A 25,289-nucleotide genomic window follows, 5' to 3' on the forward strand; every position below is an offset into this window, starting at 1 on the left:
AGTAATCAAATCTGTATAATAATTGGGGAGTGGTGGTGGATATAGTTTTCTTTTTTTCTTGTTATTTTGGCATTTTTATTTACATTCTCATACTCATGTTAACAACTTTCATCATGTACATTTTTCAATGATACTTCCAATTAGAAAAATCAATTAGCAATAATTACATTTTTGCTTGTATATATGAATAAGTTTAGTTAAAACACCCACAGTCATTATCGATGGCATGGACATTCTAATTATTATTATAAATCTATTACAAACTGCTTTAGTTAGCAGGAATGTTGTCTTGAGTTTTGATAATGTCCCCATAAATCTCAAGAATCGTTCTTAGAATGCTTGCAGAGCACAGAATGGCATTTTTCTGCAAGTGGACAATATACATTTCATTCCTAATATCTTGCAGTCTCCTAGGCAGCAGTTTTGGTGTGGTACCAAGTGCACTAATTACCATTCTTTTCATCTCTCTGGCATGGTCCTGATATATCTCAGTTTCTTTGATATCCACTCTGCAATCATATGATATTGTAAAATCTATGATCTTAAACATCTTCTTTTGTTCTTGTTTTTTAAGATCATATCTGGTCTCTGCACTTCAATAGAATGGTCAGTCTTTAAAGAGAAATCCCACAAAATTCTGTAATTACTGTTCACCATCTCAGTCTCTGGCTCTATGTTTGAATCACCTTTCTGTCCCTTTGAACCCACACATTCAGAAAACATCCGACTGCACTACAAGATTATAATGGAAGATAAAATCAAAGTATACATGTTATAGACATGATATAGAATTAATCTCAACTTACTGATCATCAAACAACCAGGCTTCACTGTGGCTCTCAACCAGCTTTTCCCTATCTCTTTCCCTCTCTCGGTTGACAAAGCTAGGATTTGAAGCTGCTTTAGGGAGGAGAAGGTTTGAGCAAGGCTTTTCTGTGATGTTTCCAGAGAGTTTGTAATAATCGAGGAATGTCCTTGCCAAGTTGCGACCCAGTTTCATATCTTTATAGTCAAGTTAAGGATGTGAATCAAACAAAATTTTATGTGCTTGTGTATGTGAACTGGGTTCAAATTCAACTGAAATATTGTTTGGTTTCCAAGGAAAAGTCATTAAATAATGAAACCATATACTAAGGTTAAATCTAACATCTCAAGGATTGTTTTTTTAAATATTCGTTGATGTAGGCAAGGCTGTGTGGTTAAGAAATTTGCTTCAGAACCAAATGGTCAGAGGTTCAGTCTGTGAATGTTGTCAGCCGGCATCTTTTACTATAGAACTTTGTAGATGGTAACTGAAGAAATATGTCTCTCTCTCTCTCTCAAATCTGCACTAAGTTCCAATCTGATTTGGCATGGCTTCTACAGTTGGATGCTCTTCCTAACGCTCTTGGAGTGGCTGGCATTAGGAAGGGAATCCAGCTGTAGAAAACATGCCAGGTCATGCCAGGCATAGGAGTGGCTGTGTGGTAAGTAGCTTGCTTACCAACCACATGGTTCCAGGTTCAGTCCCACTGCGTGGCACCTTGGGCAAGTGTCTTCTACTATAGCCTCGGGTCGACCAAAGCCTTGTAAGTGGATTTGGTAGATGGAAACTGAAAGAAGCCCATCGTATATATGTATATATATGTATGTGTGTGTATATGTTTGTGTGTCTGTGTTTGTCCCCCCAACATCGCTTGACAAGCGATGCTGGTGTGTTTACGCCCCCATACCTTAGCAGTTTGGCAAAAAAGACTGATAGAATAAGTACTAGGCTTACAAAGAATAAGTCCTGGGGTCAATTTGCTCAACTAAAAGCGGTGCTCCAGCATGGCCACAGTCAAATGACTGAAACAAGTAAAAGAGTAAAAAAGATCAGATTGGAACCTGGTGCAGTTCCCCAGCTTATCATTTTCCAGTCAAACCATCCAACCCATGCCAGCATGGAAAATGGATGTTAAATGATGATAATGATGATGATGATGATATATGTGTTTGTGTGTGTGTATGTGTATAAATATGTATGTGTGTAGATGTATGTGTATATAAATATATGCATGTGTGTGTGAGAGTCCCTATTGCCTCTCAACTTCATCTGTGTTTGCTGACTATAAACAACATGTTGTGTCCTACAGTCAAGTGCAAAAGCATGTCAAGGCTTATTGCAATGTTGCATGATCTTTGTAAACAAAAAGCTCATGAAAATAGTGTCTCTTGTTTCAAATTCACAGTGTAATTGTATCTGGACTGTTTGTTGTTTGATAAACTAGGATACTATTAACCCTTTTGTTACTGTATTTATTTTGAGATGCTCTCTGTTTCTTTCAGTTACTTTAAATATAACAAAGAATTTAGTAAAATATCTTAGTTACCATTCAGCTAGTGTTAGGAACATAAATTGTGACTAAGGTTTGGTGGAAGATTTTAATTCAGAACTTATGAAAACAAGATGTTTGTACAACAGAGCCTGAGCCAGTTTCAGCCAGGCTGGTAGCGAAAGGGTTAACCTGCCTGGAACCAGCCCTTGGTGAGGATTAGTATCAAGAAGATTATCCAGTCTTTGAATATCTACCTCAAAGGATTCCATTGGATGCTTGTAAATATGGAGAAGTGGATGTTAAAACAACGAAAACGATGATGGTAATGGTGAAATCTACATTGTGAAGACAAATACTTATTTTGGGATGGCTATGTAAAAATATTGTACAAATATATAAACAAAATAAATATAAACAGTTATATTGGTAGCTAAAGTTAGTAAAGTGATCACCAACAGTTTTTGGTTTCATATCTCCCTTGGCTCTTCATTTTATTAATAGTGTAGGTCACATGACAACGTAGACATTTAAAATGTGTAACCTCTGGATTTAACCTTAGTCACGTGGTTAAGAGGTCTGCTTTGAATTCTTATAATTTCAGTTTTGGTTTTACTGTGTGGAAACTTGGGAACGTGTTGCCTTCCACAGTCTGATGTCAATCTGGCTTTTTAAGTGGTTTTGGTTCTCTGGAAACTGTACGAAAGCTCACCGGAAGGCCTGTTGATATTCTTGAGGGATAGACTTAATCCATTACCTCTTTTAATACCACCTAGCACTGGGGTACCTTATTTTTAGGTTGATCTAAGTAAAATTTGGCAGAAAGAAACTGGACAACAGCACATTTGTTTCTGTTTGAAGGCCAAAAGAATTGACTTTGTCTGAATGTTTCACTCTGTCTTAACCCAACATTGGTTGGCTTAAGACAGAGTGAAACATTCAGACAAATATAGTCACATGATCTTTCATTAAGGCCTCTGAGAATGCAAGCGTGAGTGGTCGTGCCAAAGGAACCAGTCCCATCTGTTGTAAGCATTGGGACTGGTTCCTTTGGCACGACCAATCACGCTTGCATTCTCAGAGGCCTTAAGAAAAGATCATGTGACTTAATCTTCTTTGGGTAAACCATTTAAAAAATATTGAAGATTTTAATAATAAAGTTTTTTTTTATTAATTTCTCTTATCAAAAACGGCCCAGCTGGATCAGGGCATTTGTTGCTCAAATTTTACTAAAATCTTCAGTACAAGATATAGATAAATAATGAGAAAATTACCTTTTGGATTAATTTGAGCATTTGTAGTATTTATGAGTGCTATCTGTGTATCTGATTATTAATTAATTTATTGATTATACAGTTACAAGGTTGGAAATTGTTTTAGTTGAAGAAAGCACTCATGATTTTTACTGGTTTGAAAGTTATGAGGTTTTATTGTGAGAAAGGCATGGGGTGCTAGAACCCAGGGTTGTATCAGTCACCTGTTATCTCAGAAACAGAGTGAAGCACATGAATTGGTAAGTGTAGATTTTGTAGATCTCTAATGAATTAACTAACTTACAAAACCAGAAAATTCTTGGGTTGTGCAATAGGTAGATGTGAGTTTTATTACTCTTGTTAGGTTGTGAGGTAGGTTATCTTGAAAAGGTAGATGTGAGGTAGGTTACCTTAGCTGTGTAAATAAGAACTGGATTACATGATTAATCAAATGTGGGATGGGCAATCCTATTTAGATATACATGTGTTTATGGGGTACCCTGATTAAGATATATGTTTGTGTGGGGCTAAGCTACTTAGTAGGTGTTAGATGAATCAGTGAAAAAAGAAGAAAAGTTTATGCTTGAAGGCAAAATAAAAAAAAAATTGAAGCATCATCATCATCATCGTTTAACGTCCACTTTCCATGCTAGCATGGGTTGGACGAATGACTGAGGGCTGGCAAACCAGATGGCTGCACCAGGCTTCAATCTTAAATCTGGCAGAGTTTCTACAGCTGGATGCCCTTCCTAACGTCAACCACTCTGAGAGTGTAGCGGGTGCTTTTACATGCCACCAGCACGGGGCCAGTCAGGTGGTACTGGCAATGACCTTGCTCGAATCTTTTACACATGCCACTGACACAGGTGCCAGTAAGGCGATGCTGGTAACGATCATGCTCAAATGATGTCTTTTACGTGCCACCGGCACGGAGGCCAGATAGCCGCTCTGGCAACAATCATGCTTGGATGGTGCTCTTTAAGGTGACGCTGGTAATGATCATGCTTGAATGGTGCCTTTTAAGTGCCACTGGCATGGAAGTCGGTTAGTTGCTCTGTCAATGATCACACTCGTATGATGCTCTTTGCACCCTGCTAGCACAGAGAATTTCTGTTTTGATCAAGGAAGGCTAGAAGTAAGTAAGGGTACTAAGGGATGACAATCAAGAGGAGCTGCATGTCTAATGATTGTTTAAAGAGAGGTGAGACTCTATTGAAAGAGACTACAATCTGAAGCTGAACTTATCAACCCTGATTAAACAGACCAATAGTGAAAGACTTTCTATCTATGATCACCTTGTCTTTTTAAGACTATTATAATGTCTTGCCTTTATGTAAGGATAGCAGTATGAGACTTGGAGATTTAGCTGCTACTTTTAGCAGGCTGAGTGACTACAAAGTAGCATATTGTTTTGGTAGGGGATACATGAATATGTGATGCCTGTTATGATTAAAGCAGCTTTACTCTTTTACTTGTTTCAATCATTTGACTGTGGCCATGTTGGAGTACTGCCTTTAGTCGAGCAAATCGACCCCAAGACATTCCTAGTACTTATTACATCGGTCTATTTTTGCCAAACCGCTAAGTTACGGGGACGTAAACACACCAGCATCAGTTGTCAAGCGATGTTGGGGGGAAAAACACAGACACACAAACACACACATACATATATATATATATATATATATATATATATATATATTATATATATATATATATATATATATATTATATATATATATATATACATATATACGATGGGCTTCTTTCAGTTTCCGTCTACCAAATCCACTCACAAGGCTTTGGTCAGCCCAAGGCTATAGTAGAAGACACTTGCCCAAGGTGCCACGCAGTGGGACTGAACCTGGAACAATGTGGTTGGTAAGCAAGCTACTTACCACACAGCCACTCCTGCGCTTTGTTTACGATGGTTTTATAATTGATTCCAGTTTATGGCAGACATTTTGGGCCCAAACTGACAAAAATCATTTACGATAAAACTTGTATATTGTTTGGTTCCAGGATATCTTTATTTCGTCTTAATGTTTTCTTCAGTGAGTGTTCAGTGTCTGATTAATATATATTTATATTTTAGTAAATCTATCTTGAAGTGTGAAAGTTATGGTATTTGTTATTTTTGTCTATTTTATGTTTGAAGTAATCTCACTTCACTATGAAGTGAGATTATAAACATTGTTGTCTGCAGTTGGCAGCACAGTTTCATGTTGTTGTTGTTATTGTTGGTCCATTCATGTGATGTCATTCAAACAGCAAGAAACAAATTGTAACACTAACATATTACAGATTAATTCTTCTAGAAAGTCTGTTAAATATATTCTAGAGTTAGGTGTAAAGAGAGTGGAACTATCTTGCCTCTGGATATGGTGAAGTAGTTTAGGTTTAATGCATATTGTGTACCATGAGATTAAAGTGGAATATCCACTACCCTGTCTCCCACATACTCTTGATAAATGTGTAAATATGTCTCTGCACAAGAATTCTGTGCGAGTGTATGTATAAAAATATGCCAAGTTCTTTGTGAAGATGTGTGTATAATTGTTACTTATTCTTTTTAAATAAATACCTGGCTGTTTGAATAATTCTTTGTATGCAAATATGTTTTTATGGATGTGTACAAGTGAGTGTATGTGTGTCAATCTGTACGCTAATATTCAAATTTACCAATTTTATCATCTAGGAAGACATTTCCATTACATAAGATTATATATAAAAATAATGGTTAAAAACTCACAAAAATAAGAACCAGCGAAAAAAAAAAATTCTTCCCTTAAACCAATAAAAATTATAATAAAGCAAAATATTGTGAATGTGATTTTTATTATTCTAAATCAGTTTATTTCACTCGGTTCGCCCCCATCCCCCGTCCTCTTTTACTACTACAAGACCGGAGGCAATGGAGAGAAAGCCAATGATTTTTAAATTAGGAAAAAGAAAAAAATAAAGCAATAAAAACTGCTCTATTGTTAGGAATTTTAAAAATAGCTAAATCTTGTTCCCAAGTTATTATCGTTCTGTTAATATTGTCTAATGCCATCTTCCTGCTAAAAAATGCCAAAACCTTTTAGCGGGAAATACATCAATGTGCAATAATTTGAGTAATTCTCTTCTGTTAGAACTATTATGAAACTGTTTGCAACAGGTGATTAAGAAATATCTCTTGACAATGAGATAAGTAAATTAGAAGGAAATGTCTACTACTTAGATGTGTTGTTTGCCCCTCACCCTTCTCCACCTTCCATTCTTTTGTACTATCTACTCTTTGTTGTTAACTAGAAAATGACAGGCTACAGTATAGTTGATACTAAATATTTAAGGGTTTGTTTATATTCTTTTCTACTCTAGACACAAGGCCCGAAATTTTTGGGAAGGTCGATTAGATTGACCCCAGTATGCAACTGGTACTTAATTTGTCAACCCTGAAAGTATTAAAGGCGAAGTTGGAATTTGAACTCAGAATGTAAAGACAGATGAAATACTGCTAAGCATTTTTCCTGGTATGCTAACGTTTCTTATTTCTTTATTGCCCACAAGGGTGTAACATAGAGGGGACCAATAAGGACAGACAAAGGGGTTAAGTCGATTACATCAACCCCAGTGTGGAACTGGTACTTTATTTATCGACCCCGAAAGGATGAAAGGCAAAGCCGACCTTGGTGGTATTTGAACTCAGAACGTAACAGCAGACGAAATACTGCTAAACATTTTGCCCAGCATGCTAACATTTCTGCCAAGCTTACTGTCTTAAGGCTTGTTTATATTGAAACCTCCTTATCCTTCGTTGGGAAAGTGAAATTAGGGCCCATTACTTTGCCTATCATAGTAATAAAACTAGTGAAAGACTAGAGTGGGCCACATTAGAGTAGTACTACCAGACTAGTTACTTAGCTAGTCTGGTGGGTCATTAAGGTATGGCTTGGTTAGTGAAAAATTAGGGTGTGGCATGATTGGTGGGGCACTAGAGTGTGGCCAGATTGTTGGAACACTTGGTGAGACACTAAGGCATGGCCTGACCAGTATGACACTTGTTGCTAACTAGACTAGGGTGGGGCTTTGTTGGCAAGATGCTTGGGTGTGGCCTGATCAGTGGGAGTGTCCAGATCAGTGAAACACTTGTGCAGGACAATTGGGTGTGGACTGACAGTATGGGTAGGAGAAAATATGGACTAAATACTATTGCAGTGAATTAGTATTTTGTAATCAAGAAGTTTAGATGTGTTAATTCTCTCCACCAAAATATTACAGGTACAGTTTATCAATTCTAAATGTAATGAAAGGTGAAAAAATCCAATCATATCATCCACAAGAAAGGGTACTCAACTGTTTGGTATGAAGTCACTTTCTAACAACTCCAGCTTGTGCTCAAAGACATGACCCCCACCTTTGCCTTTTTTTACCATTGTTAGTGGTTGGGCTTGTACTACTTGTATCCAGATCTTCTAAACTCCTTTATCTCTCCTCATCACTTGTATTATGAACCCACTTCTCAATACCACACTATCCACATCACCCGGTCCTTTCTTCCAAGAATGTCTGCATCCTTGGATTCCCTTCCTACCCATGTATTTTCCTTGCAGCTCTTTCAGACCTAAATTAATCACATTCATCTCACAAGCCTCAGAATGTCAATGAGGAGAGCCATGGGTACGAACCCTTTCTTCAGACCAAGCCTGAAATCTAACTGAAGAGACAAAATACTTCAACAGATTCAGTTTGTCCCTCTACTGTTTATTGTTTACATTGACATTGAAACATTCCCACTTTATACAAAATCTATGGATTGGTAGGGATGAGACATACAATGTTCTCAGAAAATTAAAATATTAACCAAAATTGTATTAGGTTCACAAATTATAACCAGATTTAGTCCCAGTGTTTTGTTGATAGTTTCCATTATCCAATATCTCAATATCTAAAATATCTTTTAGAATTTCATTTTTGGATTTGAGAGTCATGACTATTGAAAAGGTTGCAAGATGCAACGAAAATTTTAGGAAAATCAAAATAAGAAATAAGTGGAAATTTTACTGGTGAGTGTATTAGATTATAAGGCAGCAAAAGAGAATGACTCTCCCCAGATACATCAGAATCTTTTATATTGTAATATGAAAACAACGAAGACATAATAGATCAAGTCGGTTAAAAATTGTGAAGTAGGTATGGAGAACTTAAGGATTAGAAGAATTAGATGCAGTGTGCAAGAGAGAAGACTGCACTGGTTTGGTCATGTGATGTGGATGGATGCTGACAGCTGCATGAAGAAGTACTGATCTTTAGATAGAACATGTGGAAGAGAGAGACCCAGAAGACATGGGATGAATGATGCTGAAAATGACCTCAGGATGCTGAACCTTTCAGATGAGATGATGAAGGACCGAGATACCTAACATCTTGCTGTGCTCAAGAAGACCTGTCACCCCCCAGCAGAAGTGTTCAAGCCACTCCCCCTAGGATTCACCTTCAAGGGTCCTGTGCCGGTGCCATGTAAAAAGCATTCATCCTGATGCCATGTCAAAGTATTCATGTGGTGCCACATAAAACACCCAGAACACTCTGTGAAGGGATTGGTGTTAGAGAGGGCATCCAACCATAGAAACCATGCCAAACCAGACTGGCCCTTGGTGCAGCTCTCTAGCGAACCAGCTCTGGTCAAACTGTCCAACCCATGCCAGCATGGAAAACAGATGTTAAACGATGATGATGATGACTATCAGAACTTTGTTGGCACTCCATAGGCTTTAATGAGTGGCTGAATATCTCATGGCATTGGGAAAGCTAACCTGTGAAACTGGTTGAGTATGGTGGAAACCCAAGTAGTTTCAATAACAGCTTTTAACTCTGTCTGATTGCAGTTACACAACTTAGTCATCTTCTCTTTAGTTACACCCCATAGATTCTGCATGGGGTTCAGCTCAAGTAAGTTACTTAGTCAAAGGAATTCGTTGATGTGATGATCAGCAAACCAGACAGTGGTTGTTTTTGCATTGTGTATGGTTACAAAATCCTGCTGTAACAATAATTCCACATCATGAAAAACGCCTGTCAGCTGAAGGAAACAGAAAGTGCTTCAAATTCTCTTAGCAGACCACTGCTGGAAATAGGACCCAGGAGAAACATTGTAGGCAAACATCTGCATATAATTTGCATATAATTTGCCATCTAAAATTTGCATATAATTTGCCATCTATAATAATCACCGACTGGGAATTTGAAGTGAGGATTTGATACTAAGCTTATTTGGTATTCTGTGCCTCTTATTATTTCCTCTAAACTCTGTATCTCCAATAGAGTCACAATCAATGCACCAGTCTATCAAGAGATGCTTCGTTCAGTTGACAGGTTTTTAGATGACAGGTTTTTTTGAAGACGGCGAGGTGGCAGAAACGTTAGCACGCTGGATGAAATGCTTAGCGGTATTTCGTCTGCCGTTACGATGTGAGTTCAAATTCCACTGAGTTCGACTTTGCCTTTCATCCTTTCAGGGTCGATAAATTAAGTACCAGTTATGCACTGGGGGTCGATGTAATCGACTTAATACCTGTGTCTGTCCTTGTTTTTCCTCTATATGTTTAGCCCCTTGTGGGTAGTAAAGAAATAGGTTTTTAGATGGTGCAGAATGTATACTCCAGAAGGATTTGGTATGAAAAAAACCACTGCTGAGTTTACTGTTTATCACATCAACATATTTCCTTGGCCATGTAACTCACCTGGACTGCACCCCATACAGAATCTGTGGGGTATAGTTCATAGGATGGCCAGCTTGCTTAACAGTGGTCAGATAGAATTGAAAACAGCTATCAAGACACCTCGGCTTCCATAATATAAGCAATGTCATAGATTGGTTTCCTCTGTGAAGCAAACATATTCAGGCAATCATTGAAGCCAAAGGAAATTCAATCAAGTTCTGGCATATATATCATCTTTAACTCTATTTTAATGATATGATTTGGATGTTCAATTATTAGTTTCTAATATTTTGAGATTGGATTTTGAACAGTCACTGAATGGAAACCATAAACATTATCTTATATTAAATATTAAATATTGGGAACTATTAATTTAGATTAATTTATATTTAGTCAGCCTAATATGATTCAGTTGAAGTTTTGATATTCTGACTTAGCAACTTATGCATAATATTCTAATTTTCTGAGATGCACTGAAATGTTCTGACTTACTTTTGTGTCTGATGTATAGTGTATCAACCCTGGAATAAGGAAAGGTAAAGTTGATCTTGCTATGAACTGAACTCATGTTCTAGAGCTGTGGTTCTTAACCTTTTGTTTTTTTTTTCTTTTTGTGGCCTCCCCACATGCAGGTAAAGGTGAATTCAGCACTGTAGGTAAGTGTACCACCTGCTAATTATCATGCCTGTTCACTACTAACAGATGGAATAAGTTTTATTATATTGCATTGCATTTTCTCATTTAACTCAAGCTTGAAATTAATCAAATCTTTCCTTAGTATTCATTTATCTCTGTTACAATCTATGAATATTGTTCTGCATTACACATTGTAATTTAGCAAACATTAATTGATTTTTAACACATTAGATTAATATACAATGTATAAACATGCTGAGATATTATATATAAATATATATATGTGTGTGTGTGTGTGTGTGTCTGTCTGTCTGTCAGTGCTACCTGACTGGCTTCTGTGCCGGTGGCACATAAAAAGCACCCACTATACTCTCAGAGTGGTTGGCATTAGGAAGGGCATCCAGATGTAGAAACCTTGCCAGACTGGAGCCTGGTACTGCCTCCTGGCTTGCCAGTCTTCAGTCAAACCATCCAACCCATGCCCGCATGGAAAGTGGGCATTAAGCAATGATGATGATATATACATGTACATATATATAATAATGGTTTCAAATTTTGTCACAAGGGCAGCCATTTTGGGGGAGGGGATGTATCTATTACATTGACCCCAGTGTGAAACTAGTACTTTATTGATCCTGGAAGGATGAAAGGTAAGGTTGACCTCGGCAGAATTTGAACTCAGAATGTAGTGACAAGACGAAATACCTATTTCTTTACTACCCACAAGGGGCTAAACACAGAGAGGACAAACGAGGACAGACAAATGGATTAAGTCGATTATATCGACCCCGGTGCGTAACTGGTACTTATTTAATTGACCCCGAAACGATGAAAGGCAAAGTTGACCCTGGCAGAATTTGAACTCAGAACGTAGCGGCAGATGAAATACCACTAAGCATTTTGCCTGGTGTGCTAACAATTCTGCCAGCTTGCTGTCTTATATACATAATAATAATGGTAATTCTAGGATGGAATTTATATATATATATATGTTTTTGCATATGTACATACACACTTCTGCATGTAACCAAATGGCTATGCATACACACACACACACAATATTAAAGGCAAGATTATTGAGTAAATAGTCCCTAGTCAGGGGTTCAGATCAGCCAGGGACATTTTGCTGTGCTTCTGAAGAGAACACTTAATTCTCCATTACTTCAGTTTGCCTAAATACCGAGAATAGGCATCAAGTGATATGAGAATGATTGGTCTTAGCCTGAATATATAATTAAAATTTGTGGACACACAAATGATTTATTAGTTACAACAATCCTGCATCTATTTTTGTGCTACTTATTGTTAATTTATGAATAGCAATAATGTTTCTTTTTTGTGTTAATTTAATTTTCTATGGCTGATTGATAAATTGCTTTCTATATAATAAATGGTTTCTGTTACTGTAAATAATATATTTTCCTTAAATTGAAGGAAGTGTGAATATTTTGTTATATTGACATTGCTAACTTTTTTAAGTTATCAATGCAGTGATGCTGTTTCTATGAATTATTGTGAATTATTTGCTATTCAGGATGGGATGTTCATTGTTATTTTTTTCATTTATTTACTATTTATCACTCTACTGCTACCACCTAAAATGTTAGTTCTTTAAATATTTTGTGATTTAGGGATATTCAGTTGATAATTTCCTTGGTTAGAGCTGAGCTGATGCTATTTTGGGGACTTTGTGTCATAAAGAAAAGTAAATAATTCCTCCCAGGAATAAATTTCTATTTTTGCTGTTTTACAAATTCTGTTTATTGATCTGTTAATCTCTGATACTTGAAATTTACAAATCAATAAATTTCATCCAGTAAATATTTATAGCACCACTATGCAGGCCAGTAACTCACACATCACTATTGTGGAGGAAATGGTTTAGACATTTATATATATATATCTAAACCCTTACTGAAAGAAATACAACTAGTTGTAAATTTTTATAGAAGCAATATATCCATATGTATATATTTCAAGAACAGTGATACTGCTATATGCAAATTTCCTGAACAGCAATGTGGCTATCTGAAAATGTTAGGACTAGCAATGTAGCTGTGTCTACATTTTAATTGCTAACAATATAGCTGTGTGTACATATCTTGTCTAGTGCTGTAAACGTGTGAATATTTTATGGCTACTAGTGCAGTTGTGTGTATATTTCATGGATAGCACAGCAGGTGAGTACCAATTTCATCACCAGAAATGTAGTTATAAGTGTGTGTACATTTCAGAGTGAGCAGAGCAACAGCTGTTTGCATATTTCATAGTGAGCAGTGCAGCAGCTGCATGTACATTTCATGGCTGGCAGTGTAGCAGCTGTATGTGCATTTCATGATTTGCAGTGTGGCAGCTGCGTGTACATTTCATGGTTGGCAGTGTTGCAGCTATGTGTACATTTCATGGCTGGCAGTGTGGCAGCTGTGTGTACATTTCATGGCTGACAGTATGGCAGCTGTGTGTACATTTCATGGCTGGCAGTGTGGCAGCTGTGTGTACATTTCATGGTTGGCAGTGTGGCAGCTGTGTACACATTTCATGGCTGGCAGTGTTGCAGCTATGTGTACATTTCATGGCTGGCAGTGTGGCATGCTGTGTGTACACATTTCATGGCTGGCAGTGTGGCAGCTGTGTATACACATTTCATGGCTGGCAGTGTGGCAGCTGTGTACACATTTCATGACTGGCAGTGTTGCAGCTGTGTACACATTTCATGGCTGACAGTGTGGCAGCTGTGTACACATTTCATGGCTGGCAGTGTGGCAGCTGTGTGTACATTTCATGGCTGGCAGTGTGGCAGCTGTGTGTACATTTCATGGCTGGCAGTGTTGCAGCTGTGTGTACATTTCATGGCTGGCAGTGTGGCAGCTGTGTGTACATTTCATGGCTATGAATGTAAGTTTGAATTTTCCACAGATAGCAATATAGGATATATTCGCTTGAAACAGCAGATGTGTCCAGTGACATATGCTTCCACTCAAGAATCTTATATTTACACTGATATTATAAGAAAAGGGAATATCATAAATAAAACCTAGACATCCTTCTATAAAATAAATGTGATATGATTCTAGAATTGGAAATTGTATGGGCTCAGTAAGTGTGATCTGATAGCATTATATGGTGAGAGATAGTATGGAATAAAATCTTGAATCTAAGGAAACCAGCAATGCTGGAGCATATTGGTAATAATTAACCTAGAGAATTTGGTAAATTTAGTAATTTGTGAGACGGAACGAAGAAAATAGATCCTTTTCTTTTGTATGAGGATAAGGATTGAAGAGATAGGCTGATAGCTATATATATATAGAGAGAGGGAGGGAGGTGAGATATGTTACTTTGGCTGCAAGTCAAAGTAAATGAATAAGCATGTAATGTGGGGGAGAGAGGGAGTAATGTGAGGAGATGTGTGAGGGTTGCCAGTCTGGAGTAGGAGGTAAAAAAAGAGGGAGGGAAGTTGAACTAGAGAGGGAAAGTAGAAGGAACTAATATTTCTAGATGAGCAGAAGGATGAGACAGAGGAGACGAGGAAAGAGAACACAGAAGGAATGGGAAATAAAAGACAGACATGCACACACGCACGCACACACACACACACACACACACACACACACACACACCACACACACACACACACACACACACACTTCTGCAGTGTGCTGTTCAAGAAATTGAAATCAAGTTTTTTTGTTTTTTTTTAAATCAAGTAAAAATCATTTATAGAAACTGGGGTGATGTGAGTGGAAGAGACAAAGCCAGAGGGAAATTGAAAAAAAAGGGGTGTAAGAGAGAGTGTGAAAGCAAAGCCAATGTGCAGGTGCTTTTCTGTGTTTTCTCTTCAGCCTCTTGAACACCACCTCTTCCTCCTCCTTACCAAAATGAAACATGATTTCCTTCCACCCTTCTGCTCCACTTCTGGCTTCCTCTCTTTTGTTTCTCTTCTACTTCAAACTTCTGACCTCTTCCACCAACACCTCCTTTCCAAAATTTCTTTCCCATTCTTCCCCATAACCATCTTTTCACTGCAATCCTTCATTTAGTGCAGGGGTTCTCAGCCAATTTTTAACTATGGACCCTTTTGAAATAATATTTTATTCAGGTGCACCCCCATAGCCAGTCGATGCTTAAAAGCTAGTTTTAGAGAAACTTTTCAAAATGCCTATTTTGTTCATCGCACATTGACTTGTGTAGGTTGAACTATGTAAAATGCTAGAGGAAAAAAAAAACCTAGCTGTTTCTTGCAATACATACCAGTACATACATCTAAAGCAAGTGAAGGTGTGTGGCTTAGTGGTTAGGGTGTCAGCATCATGATCGTAAGATTGTAGTTTCGATTCCTGGACCGTGTGACGTGTTGTGTTCTTGAGCAAAACACTTCATTTCATGTTGCTCCAGTCCACTCAGCTGGCAAAATTGAGTAACGCTGCGATGGACTGGCGTCCTGTCCAGCTGGGGAACACATACGCCATTGAAACCGAGAAATCGGCCCTTATGAGCCTGGCATTGCTCGAGAAAGAACGTTTTTATCTAAAGCAACATTTTTACAGGAGCCTTTAAAATACTATTGTGGGTCCTCAGTTCACTATTTTGTTGTGTGGACCCCCAAAAATCTTATATGGGTTCTCAAGGATCATATGGACTCTGGTTGAGAATCACTGGTTTAGTGGCTTACAGCCAAGGTAACAACTGCCCTCTCTCTCTCTCTCTCTGTCCCTGATGAAGGGCAAAGGATCCAAACTTTTAATACTACACCCTTTCACAGCAATTCATTAAATTGCCCTGTAGATCCTGCTATTAGATCGTACCCTATAGTTAATTGCATTGAAGGTGTATAATGGTAAATTATGAAGGGATCTTTTATAAGTGTAGAAGTAGACTATCCGGAATCCTATTAAGATGGTTTATTACATACAGGTAGATGAAGGTGACAAGCTGGCAGAAACATTAGCGCGCCAGGAAAAATGCTTAGTGGGATTTCATCTGCCGTTATGTTCTGAGTTCAAATTCCACCGAGGTCGACTTTACCTTTCATCCTTTCGGGGTCGATAAATTAAGTACCAGTTTCGCACTTGGGTTGATGTAATCGACTTAATCCCTTTGTCTGTCCTTGTTTGTCCCCTCTGTGTTTAGCCCCTTGTGGGCAGTAAAGAAATATATTACATACAGGTAGATAACCACTAATTTCTATTGAAATAATATTAACATCAACATTACTTGTTACTCCATCCGCCGGTCGAAGACCATCAGTTATGGAAGAGAGTGGGGGTACAGCCGATTACATCAATTTCAATTCTAACTATTCTTTTATCCTTTTTTTTCTGGGGAGAGTTAATTGTGCCCATTCATTTCTTCACCCCTGATATTGTCAGTTTGACATGGTTAAAAATTCTCTTGTATAAGTGCAGGAGTGGCTGTGTGGTAAGTAGCTTGCTTACCAACCATATGGTTCCGGGTTCAGTCCCACTGCGTGGCACCTTGGGTAAGTGTCTGCTTCTATAGCTTCTGGCCGACCAAAGCCTTGTGAGTGGATTTGGTAGACGGAAACTGAAAGAAGCCCATCGTATATATGTATATATATATATATATATATGTATGTGTGTGTTTGTCCCCCCAACATCGCTTGACAACTAATGCTGGTGTGTTTATGTCCCCGTATCTTAGTGGATCGGCAAAAGAGACCGATAGAATAAGTACTAGGCTAACAAAGAATAAGCCCTGGGGTCGATTTGCTTGACTAAAGGCGGTGCTCCAGCATGGCTGCAGTCAAATGACTGAAACAAGTAAAAGAGTATAGTTTCAAGTCGATGACCACAGGAAAAATATTGGCAGGAACAGAGTTCCAAAAAGATAATGTTCTGAAGAGGATGGATGGGGATTTGTAGCTAGTGTGGGACCTGATGGGGCAAGAGGTGCACATAATATGAAGAAGAAATGAATTAGGAGCATGCTTGAGTGGTTCTTATTTTACTGGCCCCGGGACAGTAGGCAACAAAATTATTACAAGTGGAATTTGAACTCAGAATGTGAACAGTTGTAACAGACCACTGCATGACATTTAGTGCAGTAATTTATTGATTCTGACATTGAGGTCAACTTGGCCTTTCATTTTTTGCTGAGGTTGATGAAAATAAATACTAGTTAAGTACTGGGGTCAGTGTAGTTGACTAGCCTCCCGCCCCATGATTTCAGACCTTGAGTCTATAGTAGAAAGCATTATTGTGATAATGTTTATAACATCAGCATATAAGGCCTGAAATTTGAGGGAGAGTGTTTAGAATACCACTGACTCCAGTATTTCACTATTACTTTATTTCATTGATCCCAGAAGATTAAATGGTAAAGTTGGCTGTGGTGGAATTTGAACTCAGAAGCCATAAGAAACAATAAAAGTCCTTTTGTCCAATGCTCTATTGATTCCCTATCCCTGCACAATATTACAGATTTGCAGAGGAGAGTTATAGTATGTAAAAATCATCCAAGCACATTACTGGTACGTAATTTTTGCCTTAAAGAGGAAAAGTAAAATTGATTTTGGCAGGATTTGAATTTGAGGAGAGGGGTTTAAAATACCATCATCTCCAATACTTTACTGGTACTTAATTTATCAACCCTGGGAAGATGAAAACTAAAGTTGGGCTTGGTGTGATTTGAACTCGGAATGTAAAGAGCCACAAGGCATTTTTGTTCATTTACTGTAATGGTTCTGTAAATCTGTTATCATTATGATAACAATAATGATGAATACAAGGATAATTATAATTATAATGAAAATTGTACAAAATAGGTGGTTGTTGTTTAGCTCCTGGTCAGCTTTGACCAAAGGACCTCTATAGTCAAAGATATTCTAGCAATGACCACTCAGTCTTATTTTCAGAGACTTAGTGTATCTTGGACTACATTATCCAGTGTGTCCCTTCCTTGTTCATGACAATAGATTAGGATCTGAAATAGACTTGGCTGTTATTTCTAACAGATTGAAGAACCATGTAGAATGCTCTAGTTTTACTGACATGTATTTTTACAACCTCACATAGATAAAAGCATTCAAATTCTGTTGGATTTACTTTATAGCCACTCTATCATGTTTTAAAAACATTTCTAACATTGTTTAAGTGGACTAAGTCCACCTCGGCTGGATTTGAAATTAGATTATAAAAGAACGTAACTAAAAGTCATTTGGTCTGGCCTTCTGCTGTTTCTGACATTCACTCCTCAATGATGGTGATGATGATGATGGTAGTGGCAGCAGTGATAATCTTTAACCCTTTAACTGCAAAATTAAATTTTATGGTTATTCTAGTAATGATATGAAATATCTAACGAAAATAGAATTGGTATTTTCTGCAAGTCACGTTGCCTCAGTAAACTTGTATTATCTCAACAAAAAATAGTTTCAAACATGACATTCTGAACAAAAGATAGACTGGCTTATAAAACTGCTTTCCACAGTTTAGGGTAATGGAATTTGGAGTGGATATTTCTGATTTCCACAGCAAAAGGGTGAATATTTTCAGAAAGCTACAAACTTTAGAGGGTGGGAACAGTTGATTAAATTAACTTTCTAGTATTTCATTTATAATTAGTTTGTTGATCTCTTATAAGAATAAAAGTCAAAGCTAACTCTGTCAGAAATTGAACTCAGAATATAAAAAAAGAACTAAATATGTACAAGGCATTTTCTTTGCCACTCTGCAGAAACTTGTCCTGAAATAATAATAGAAGGCCATATCAAAGGATACATCCTTGTTCTGTATAAGGTTGTGCTGTCCCAGTTGATAGGTTCATGTAGCTGAAGAATGATACTTCCAAAGTGTAACATAAGGCTTTTTCATCAAGGCAACTTCCAAGAGTCCTGAAAAAATGATAAGAGGTGAAAGGAATTTAATGATTACATTTTCAGTGAACTCTGGTAACAGACTTTTTCCTTTCACTATTTGTTGTGTGTGCATGTGTGTGCTTGTGTGCGTGTGTGTGTGAGTATCATAACCATCATCATCATCATCATCATCGTTTAATGTCCGTTTTCTGTGCTAGCATGGGTTGGACGGTTTGACCGGGGTCTGGGAAGCCAGGGGGCTGCACCAGGCTCCAGTCTGATCTGGCAGTGTTTCCACAGCTGGATGCCCTTCCTAACACCAACTACTCTGCGAGTGTAGTGGGTGCTTTTTACGTGCCACTGGCACAGGTGCCAGGAGAGGCTGGCAGTGACCACAATACCATCATTATTTAGCATCCTTTTTTTTCCATACCAGCATGGGTTGGATGGTTCAACATGAACTGATAAGCCTAAGGGCTGCACCAAACTCCGGTGAGGTCTGCTTTGGTATAATTTCTCTGGCTGGATGGCCTTCCTAATGCCAATCACTTTACAGAATGTGGACTGGGTGCTTTTTATCAAAGCACCAGCACTTGTGAGATCAGCAACATTGAGGGATATGAAAGTATGGGACAGGATAAAGGGACAGGAGCAAGGTCTTGCTAAACAGGTGAATACATGTCCAGCCAAGGGCAAAAATTACTTTTACTCCAAAACAGGTGAGAGTTGATAATAGGAAAGGGTGTGGCCATAAGAAACCTTCATCAACAAATTTCACGTGACTCGTGCAGATATGGAAATGTCGATGTTAAAATTATGATGATGATGATGATGATATATGTAAATACATATGTATAATGTGTGTGTATGTGTCTATATATATATATATGTACTTGCGTTATTATGTGTATGTGTGCATGAATATAGTAGAGTAAAAAAAAATCCAGAGTTGTAAAGAACGCTGTACAAGGATGTAATGTAATGTAGGTTATAAATTACATTTTGAGCTGAAATTACATAGATTGCCACTATTAGTTTTATGTTTCACTAGTTTTCAAGTAAACAATTTTGTATTTCTATATAGGATAAACTCAAAAACCCATTAAATAAGCTCTTTAATGTAAACTAATTGATGAAGTTGGAACATTAGTGTATCAGGCTGCCAGTTATTTCCCCAACATGCCTTTTTGAAGACAAAAAAACAAAGTTTTTTTTACATATATTTCATATGTTATATTACATTATATTATATTATATTGCATTAAAAAGGACAGTCTACTCAAGTTTTGCCCTTGGCTAATCACAACAATATATAATCATGATTATTATCATCCTGGTTATCATTATTGTGATTGTTGTGACATCTACTATACCATACTTGCAAGGTTAGGCAAGATTATGTTGGGACAGAATTCTCTGCAACTGGGTGCCCTTCCTGACACCAACCTTTACATTTTTGTCAAGTTAGGTGATAATTCCCCAGTCTCTCAAACAATGAGCAGCTTGAACATGGCTACATGGTGAACTGGAAACAAATGACCAGTGATTTAGGTAAAGGTGATGGAGAATATGGATTCACACACACACACTCATGTGTGTGTATATATCTATCTATCTATCTATCTATCTATCTATCTATCTATCTATCTATCTATCTATCTATCTATCTATCTATCTATCTATCTATCTGTCTATCTATCTATCTATCTATCTATCTATCTAACCTCATCAACTTCTTCAAGTACCACTTGAAAAGGAAAGTGAGAGTAGAGAGGCAAGTTTTGTCTAGCGAATGTTTTAAAAAAAGATGGGTGAATGTAGCAAGAATGGCACGTATGAATGACGAAGCCACCTTGAGCATAGTCCTATGAACCCAGAAATCGAAAACAGAGAGTTGCTTATTTGCAAAAAAAAAAAAAAAAAAAAAAAAAGAAATATAAAATGTGACTTCATTGACCGAGGTTACCGTGGTCTTTTCCGCAGGCTTTTTTTTCCACGGGTAAACCTCACCTGTCCTCCCCTTTACACTTCATACTGACATTTCTGTGATAACGATCCCTATTGATCATTTTTTTCCTCTCTCCCCCCCCTTTTTTTTTTTTTTTTTTTTTTTTTAACCCCCCTTATTTTGTTCCTCTTCTCTCCTTTTACGATCCCTTTTGATCGAACCTCCCCCTTCCTTTTTTTTTTTTTTTTTTTAATACCTTCAAAAGAAAAGCTCTACCTTGTAATTTGTTCTATCTGTGTGCAGCCCTGTGTGGCTAATAAAGAAACATATCTATCTATCTATCTATCTATCTATCTATCTATCTATCTATCTATCTATCTATCTATCTATCTAAGGAGGGCTGGGCATGCCGTGGTTGATGATGCGCAGACACGCGCTGAGACTGCGACATCTCTGGCTCTATGTAGACGACGGTGAACAGGTGTGGTCGCCGTTTGTGAGGCACGCTTTCCCGCAGCTCGTCTCCATGACCGAACTGCAGTCGTGGATCAAAAAGAGGCCGAGGAAGGGCGAATGGCACCGCGAGTGTCGCGTTGCTCTCAAGCAACTCTGCCGTCCTGGGTCGACCTTAAGTGACTTCAACACAACCAAAGCATTCTATAGGGGTTTAGTGGAGGGGAGGTACGACGACGAGCTCGGGGTGAACCTGGACGTCGACGAGGAGTACCTGACCCGCCTGTTCGGGACGACTTTCGGGCCAGGGCCCATGGACAACTTCCAGAGATCCCTGGCCTGGCAGTGCTACCGAGAAGCGCTACCCGTTCGGGATAAGCTCTACAGACACGGCTCGAGAAACACGGGGCCGACCTGCCCGAGATGCGGTCAGAGCGACGAAACCGTTCTGCACGCACTCGTTCAGTGTCCAACAATTTCCGACCTGTGGGCTTATGTCGAACAACTGCTGTCACGTGTGGGACGAGTCGGTTTATCAGCTGAGTCTATCGTCAATATTGTCACGCCTCTTCTTCAAACGGGAAGGAAGAGCTATTTTCATCATCCTTGTGGCTATGGCGAAAGAATGTATCTATGTGGACGCGTCTGAAAGGATTGGAGACAAACACTTTCCTCTCTGGTCAATCTCTCATCAACTTCTTCAAGTACCACTTGAAAAGGAAAGTGAGAGTAGAGAGGCAAGTTTTGTCTAGCGAATGTTTTAAAAAAAGATGGGTGAATGTAGCAGAATGGCACGTATGAATGACGAAGCCACCTTGAGCATAGTCCTATGAACCCAGAAATCGAAAACAGAGAGTTGCTTATTTGCAAAAAAAAAAAAAAAAAAAAAAGAAATATAAAATGTGACTTCATTGACCGAGGTTACCGTGGTCTTTTCCGCAGGCTTTTCTTTCCACGGGTAAACCTCACCTGTCCTCCCCTTTACACTTCATATTGACATTTCTGTGATAACGATCCCTATTGATCAATTTTTTTCCTCTCCCCCCTTTTTTTTTTTTTTTTTTTTTTTTAACCCCCCCCTTTTTTTGTCTCTTTCTCTCCTTTTACGATCCCTTTTGATCGAAACTCCCCCTTCCTTTTTTTTTTTTTTTTTTAAACCTTCAAAAGAAAAGCTCTACCTTGTAATTTGTTCTATCTGTGTGCAGCCCTGTGTGGCTAATAAAGAAACATATCTATCTATCTATCTATCTATCTATCTATCTATCTATCTATCTATCTAATGATACCAGTCTACTTAAACAAAAGGGTCACGAAAGTCCAAATAAAAAACATACCATTTGATGTCGAAACACAATGGTTGGTCTCTGCCATCTGCTTTGAAATGTCAGAGACACATGTCAGAGACAAACATCCTGGAAATCGCGGTTCTAGGAGAGAAAGACTATGTGGGCAAATCAATCGAATTCCTGCTTCAATTGGATGAAGCAGCAAGAGAGAAGATACCCACCGCTATAGAACTGCCAGGAGGCTACAAACTCTATATAGTGGTAGAGGGCAGGCGACCACGCTGCTATTTGTGTGGAAGCGAAACACACTTGAAAAAGACGTGCCCAACCACTGCACACCAAGAGCAACAAAAACAACCACTACCACAACCAAGCACTCCGGAAAAAAAGCTCTACTACCCACACCACCATCAACACAGAAGACAAGAGAAGCACACCAAGCTAATCCGTCATCAACCAAAAACCACTCGACACCTGAAAAAATACCAACACCACCATCAACAGCAAAACCCAAAGGAACAGAAAAACAAAGAAAACACACACAAACTGATCCCCCATCCCTTATACCGCACTCAACACACACAAACACTCAACAACCAACAACAACGAAAACAACAACACAACCACTTACACAGACATACATAGAGCCCACAACATACCCCTACCCCCTTCTGATTCCTCAGAAATTTCGTCGGAAGACGAAACCAGTGAGGAATGGCAAATAGCTACAAAAAGAAGGAAAATAAAGAGCAGAAACACAACCAAACCAAATGCAAACACGAACAAAGCAGGGGGAAATACATCTCCCGAAGACATTTCAAAACCCAACGCAAACAACAGCCACACCAACACCACAAAAACATATACAGCAAACATGCTCACAGCCATAGACACCAAAAACACAAATTTGATGGAATACATCCAATCAAAAACAACATAACAGAAGATGACATAAAAACAAACAATCACCCATACACAACACCACCAGACCACATCAAAATATTACACATCTCCAAAAGTCTGCACCACACACTCAAAGGCATTTTCCCCAGTGCGGTTGGTAAATGCCAAAAATATCTCACAAAGAAACTGTACTGGGATCTTCTCGAGGACAAACCAAGGAGGAGAAAGCAAAAACTTTCGAGCAGTAAGTAACCCTCTGTATTCTAATTCATTAGAACTATGATCAAGATTGGTTGTGTAAATGCGCGTGGCTTGGGGTCCCCTTGGAAACAAGGGTACCTCTTAAATGACATAAAGTCACATAAGTTAGAAATCATAGCCATAAGCGAGACCAGACTCCACAATCCGCGGGCCCTAAAGACCATGTTTGGCGGACAGTTCAACATTTATTTTTCCCCCTGTCTGCCGAGAATGGGCGGTAGTGGCACCGCGGTACTTTTTCACAAGAGTCTGGATCTCAATGTAAGTACAATATTCGTAGACCCGGAGGGTAGACTGGTCGTCCTGGATGTCGACGGCAGCAATGGGTGCGCTTTTCGACTCGTATCAGTCTACGCACCGCCCTTAACAGGTCGGGCGGATTTCTTTCAACGTCTAGAAGTTTTCTTGGGAACGTCTCGTCCTTTACTCTTAGTGGGGGATTGGAATGCTACCTTGGACACGCATGTAGACTACGTGGGTAGAGATAGGAATAGACGGGGATGCAAATGCCTCAGAGACCTGCTCAGACGCTTTCAACTGTCTGACAGGTTCCGACTAGACCACCCGAATGCGCCAACGTGGACACGGAGCAACCGCATCGGGTCGTCGAGATCGTATCTAGATAGGATACTGTGTAGGACAGTAGATAGAGATAGCATAGGATGTCCACAATTCCACATAGTCAGCTACACGGATCACAAACTTGTGACATGTACGCTAGACTTAGGTAAGACACTTAGGCAGGGTCCCGGATACTGGAAACTAAACGCGTCTTTCCCATCGAGACAAGTTTTCAGAGACCGGATTAGCACACTAGTAAAGAGGGCTTTGACGGGAGCCATCATCAACAACAAATGGTGGTTTGCCCTCAAGAGAGCAGTAAAAGCAGAAGCGATTAGGTACAGCAAAGCACTAGCCATAGATAGAAATAGAGTAGAGGTGAGCTAGTTAAGAAGCTAGAAGAGGCAATTAGAAGCGGCATCGCATCCGACGTTTTGGCGGCGAGGTTGGCCCTCGACCAACACTTCAACGCCAAACACGAAGGATGTGCTGTCAGAGCTAGGATGCGTGCTCTAAGGAACGAAGGTGTTGGAGCCGCGAGAGAGGCCCGGGTGGCAGAGGCGCAACAGGGCAACAAAGCCACCATTCGGTCACTGGTAGATGAACAGGGGCGCGAATTGCTCGAGCCAAGTAAATGTGTGAGGCCTTTCAGCAGCATTTTGCCCGACTGTTCGGAACGAGTGGAGGGCAAGAACGTAGGGTGGACTTCAGTGCCTACCTACATAGCCTACCACGACTCTCGACAAGAAAGGCAGGGTGCTGCGAAGGTGCCATCACGGCGGCGGAAGTGCGGGAAGCGATGGCAGAATGCTCGAGGGACAAATCACCGGGTTTGGATGGTCTACCCTACGAGCTTTACAATTGTATGCCAGACTTGTTTGGAGATCTCTTGGCGGCGGTGTACTGCAACTGGCAGCAAAACGGGAGCATTCCTGGTTTTGTGAGCCGAGGAGCCGTAACACTGCTGAAGAAAGATCTAAACAAGGGAAATGTAATAGATAACTTTAGGCCCATCACTCTGCTTAATGCAGACTTGAAAATTTTGGCCAAGGTGCTAGCCAAGAGGTTGGCGCTTGTCATCGAGAAACTGGTCGACAAGGCGCAAACATGCGCCGTGCCAGGCCGGACCATCCATGACAACCTCCATCTGATGCGCTACATCATAGACAGGGTA

The 25,289-nt window shown here is 39.1% G+C and overlaps 1 protein-coding gene across 1 annotated transcript in view; it reads right to left on the reverse strand.

The window, feature by feature from the left end:
- The window catches only part of LOC115215495 (cytosolic carboxypeptidase 6-like), a 184,566-nt gene that overhangs the window by 60,921 nt on the left and 98,356 nt on the right, over positions 1–25,289 (reverse strand). Inside the window, exons 2-3 of the mRNA XM_036506207.1 lie at positions 18,627–18,739; positions 807–1,002 (exon numbers count right to left, since the gene is read on the reverse strand). Coding sequence (XP_036362100.1) covers positions 807–1,002; positions 18,627–18,672 — 242 coding nt within the window. The 5' untranslated portion in view covers positions 18,673–18,739. The remainder of the gene's footprint in view (positions 1–806; positions 1,003–18,626; positions 18,740–25,289) is intronic.

Source organism: Octopus sinensis, linkage group LG9, assembly GCF_006345805.1.
Source record: "Octopus sinensis linkage group LG9, ASM634580v1, whole genome shotgun sequence".
Lineage (NCBI taxonomy): Eukaryota > Metazoa > Mollusca > Cephalopoda > Octopoda > Octopodidae > Octopus > Octopus sinensis.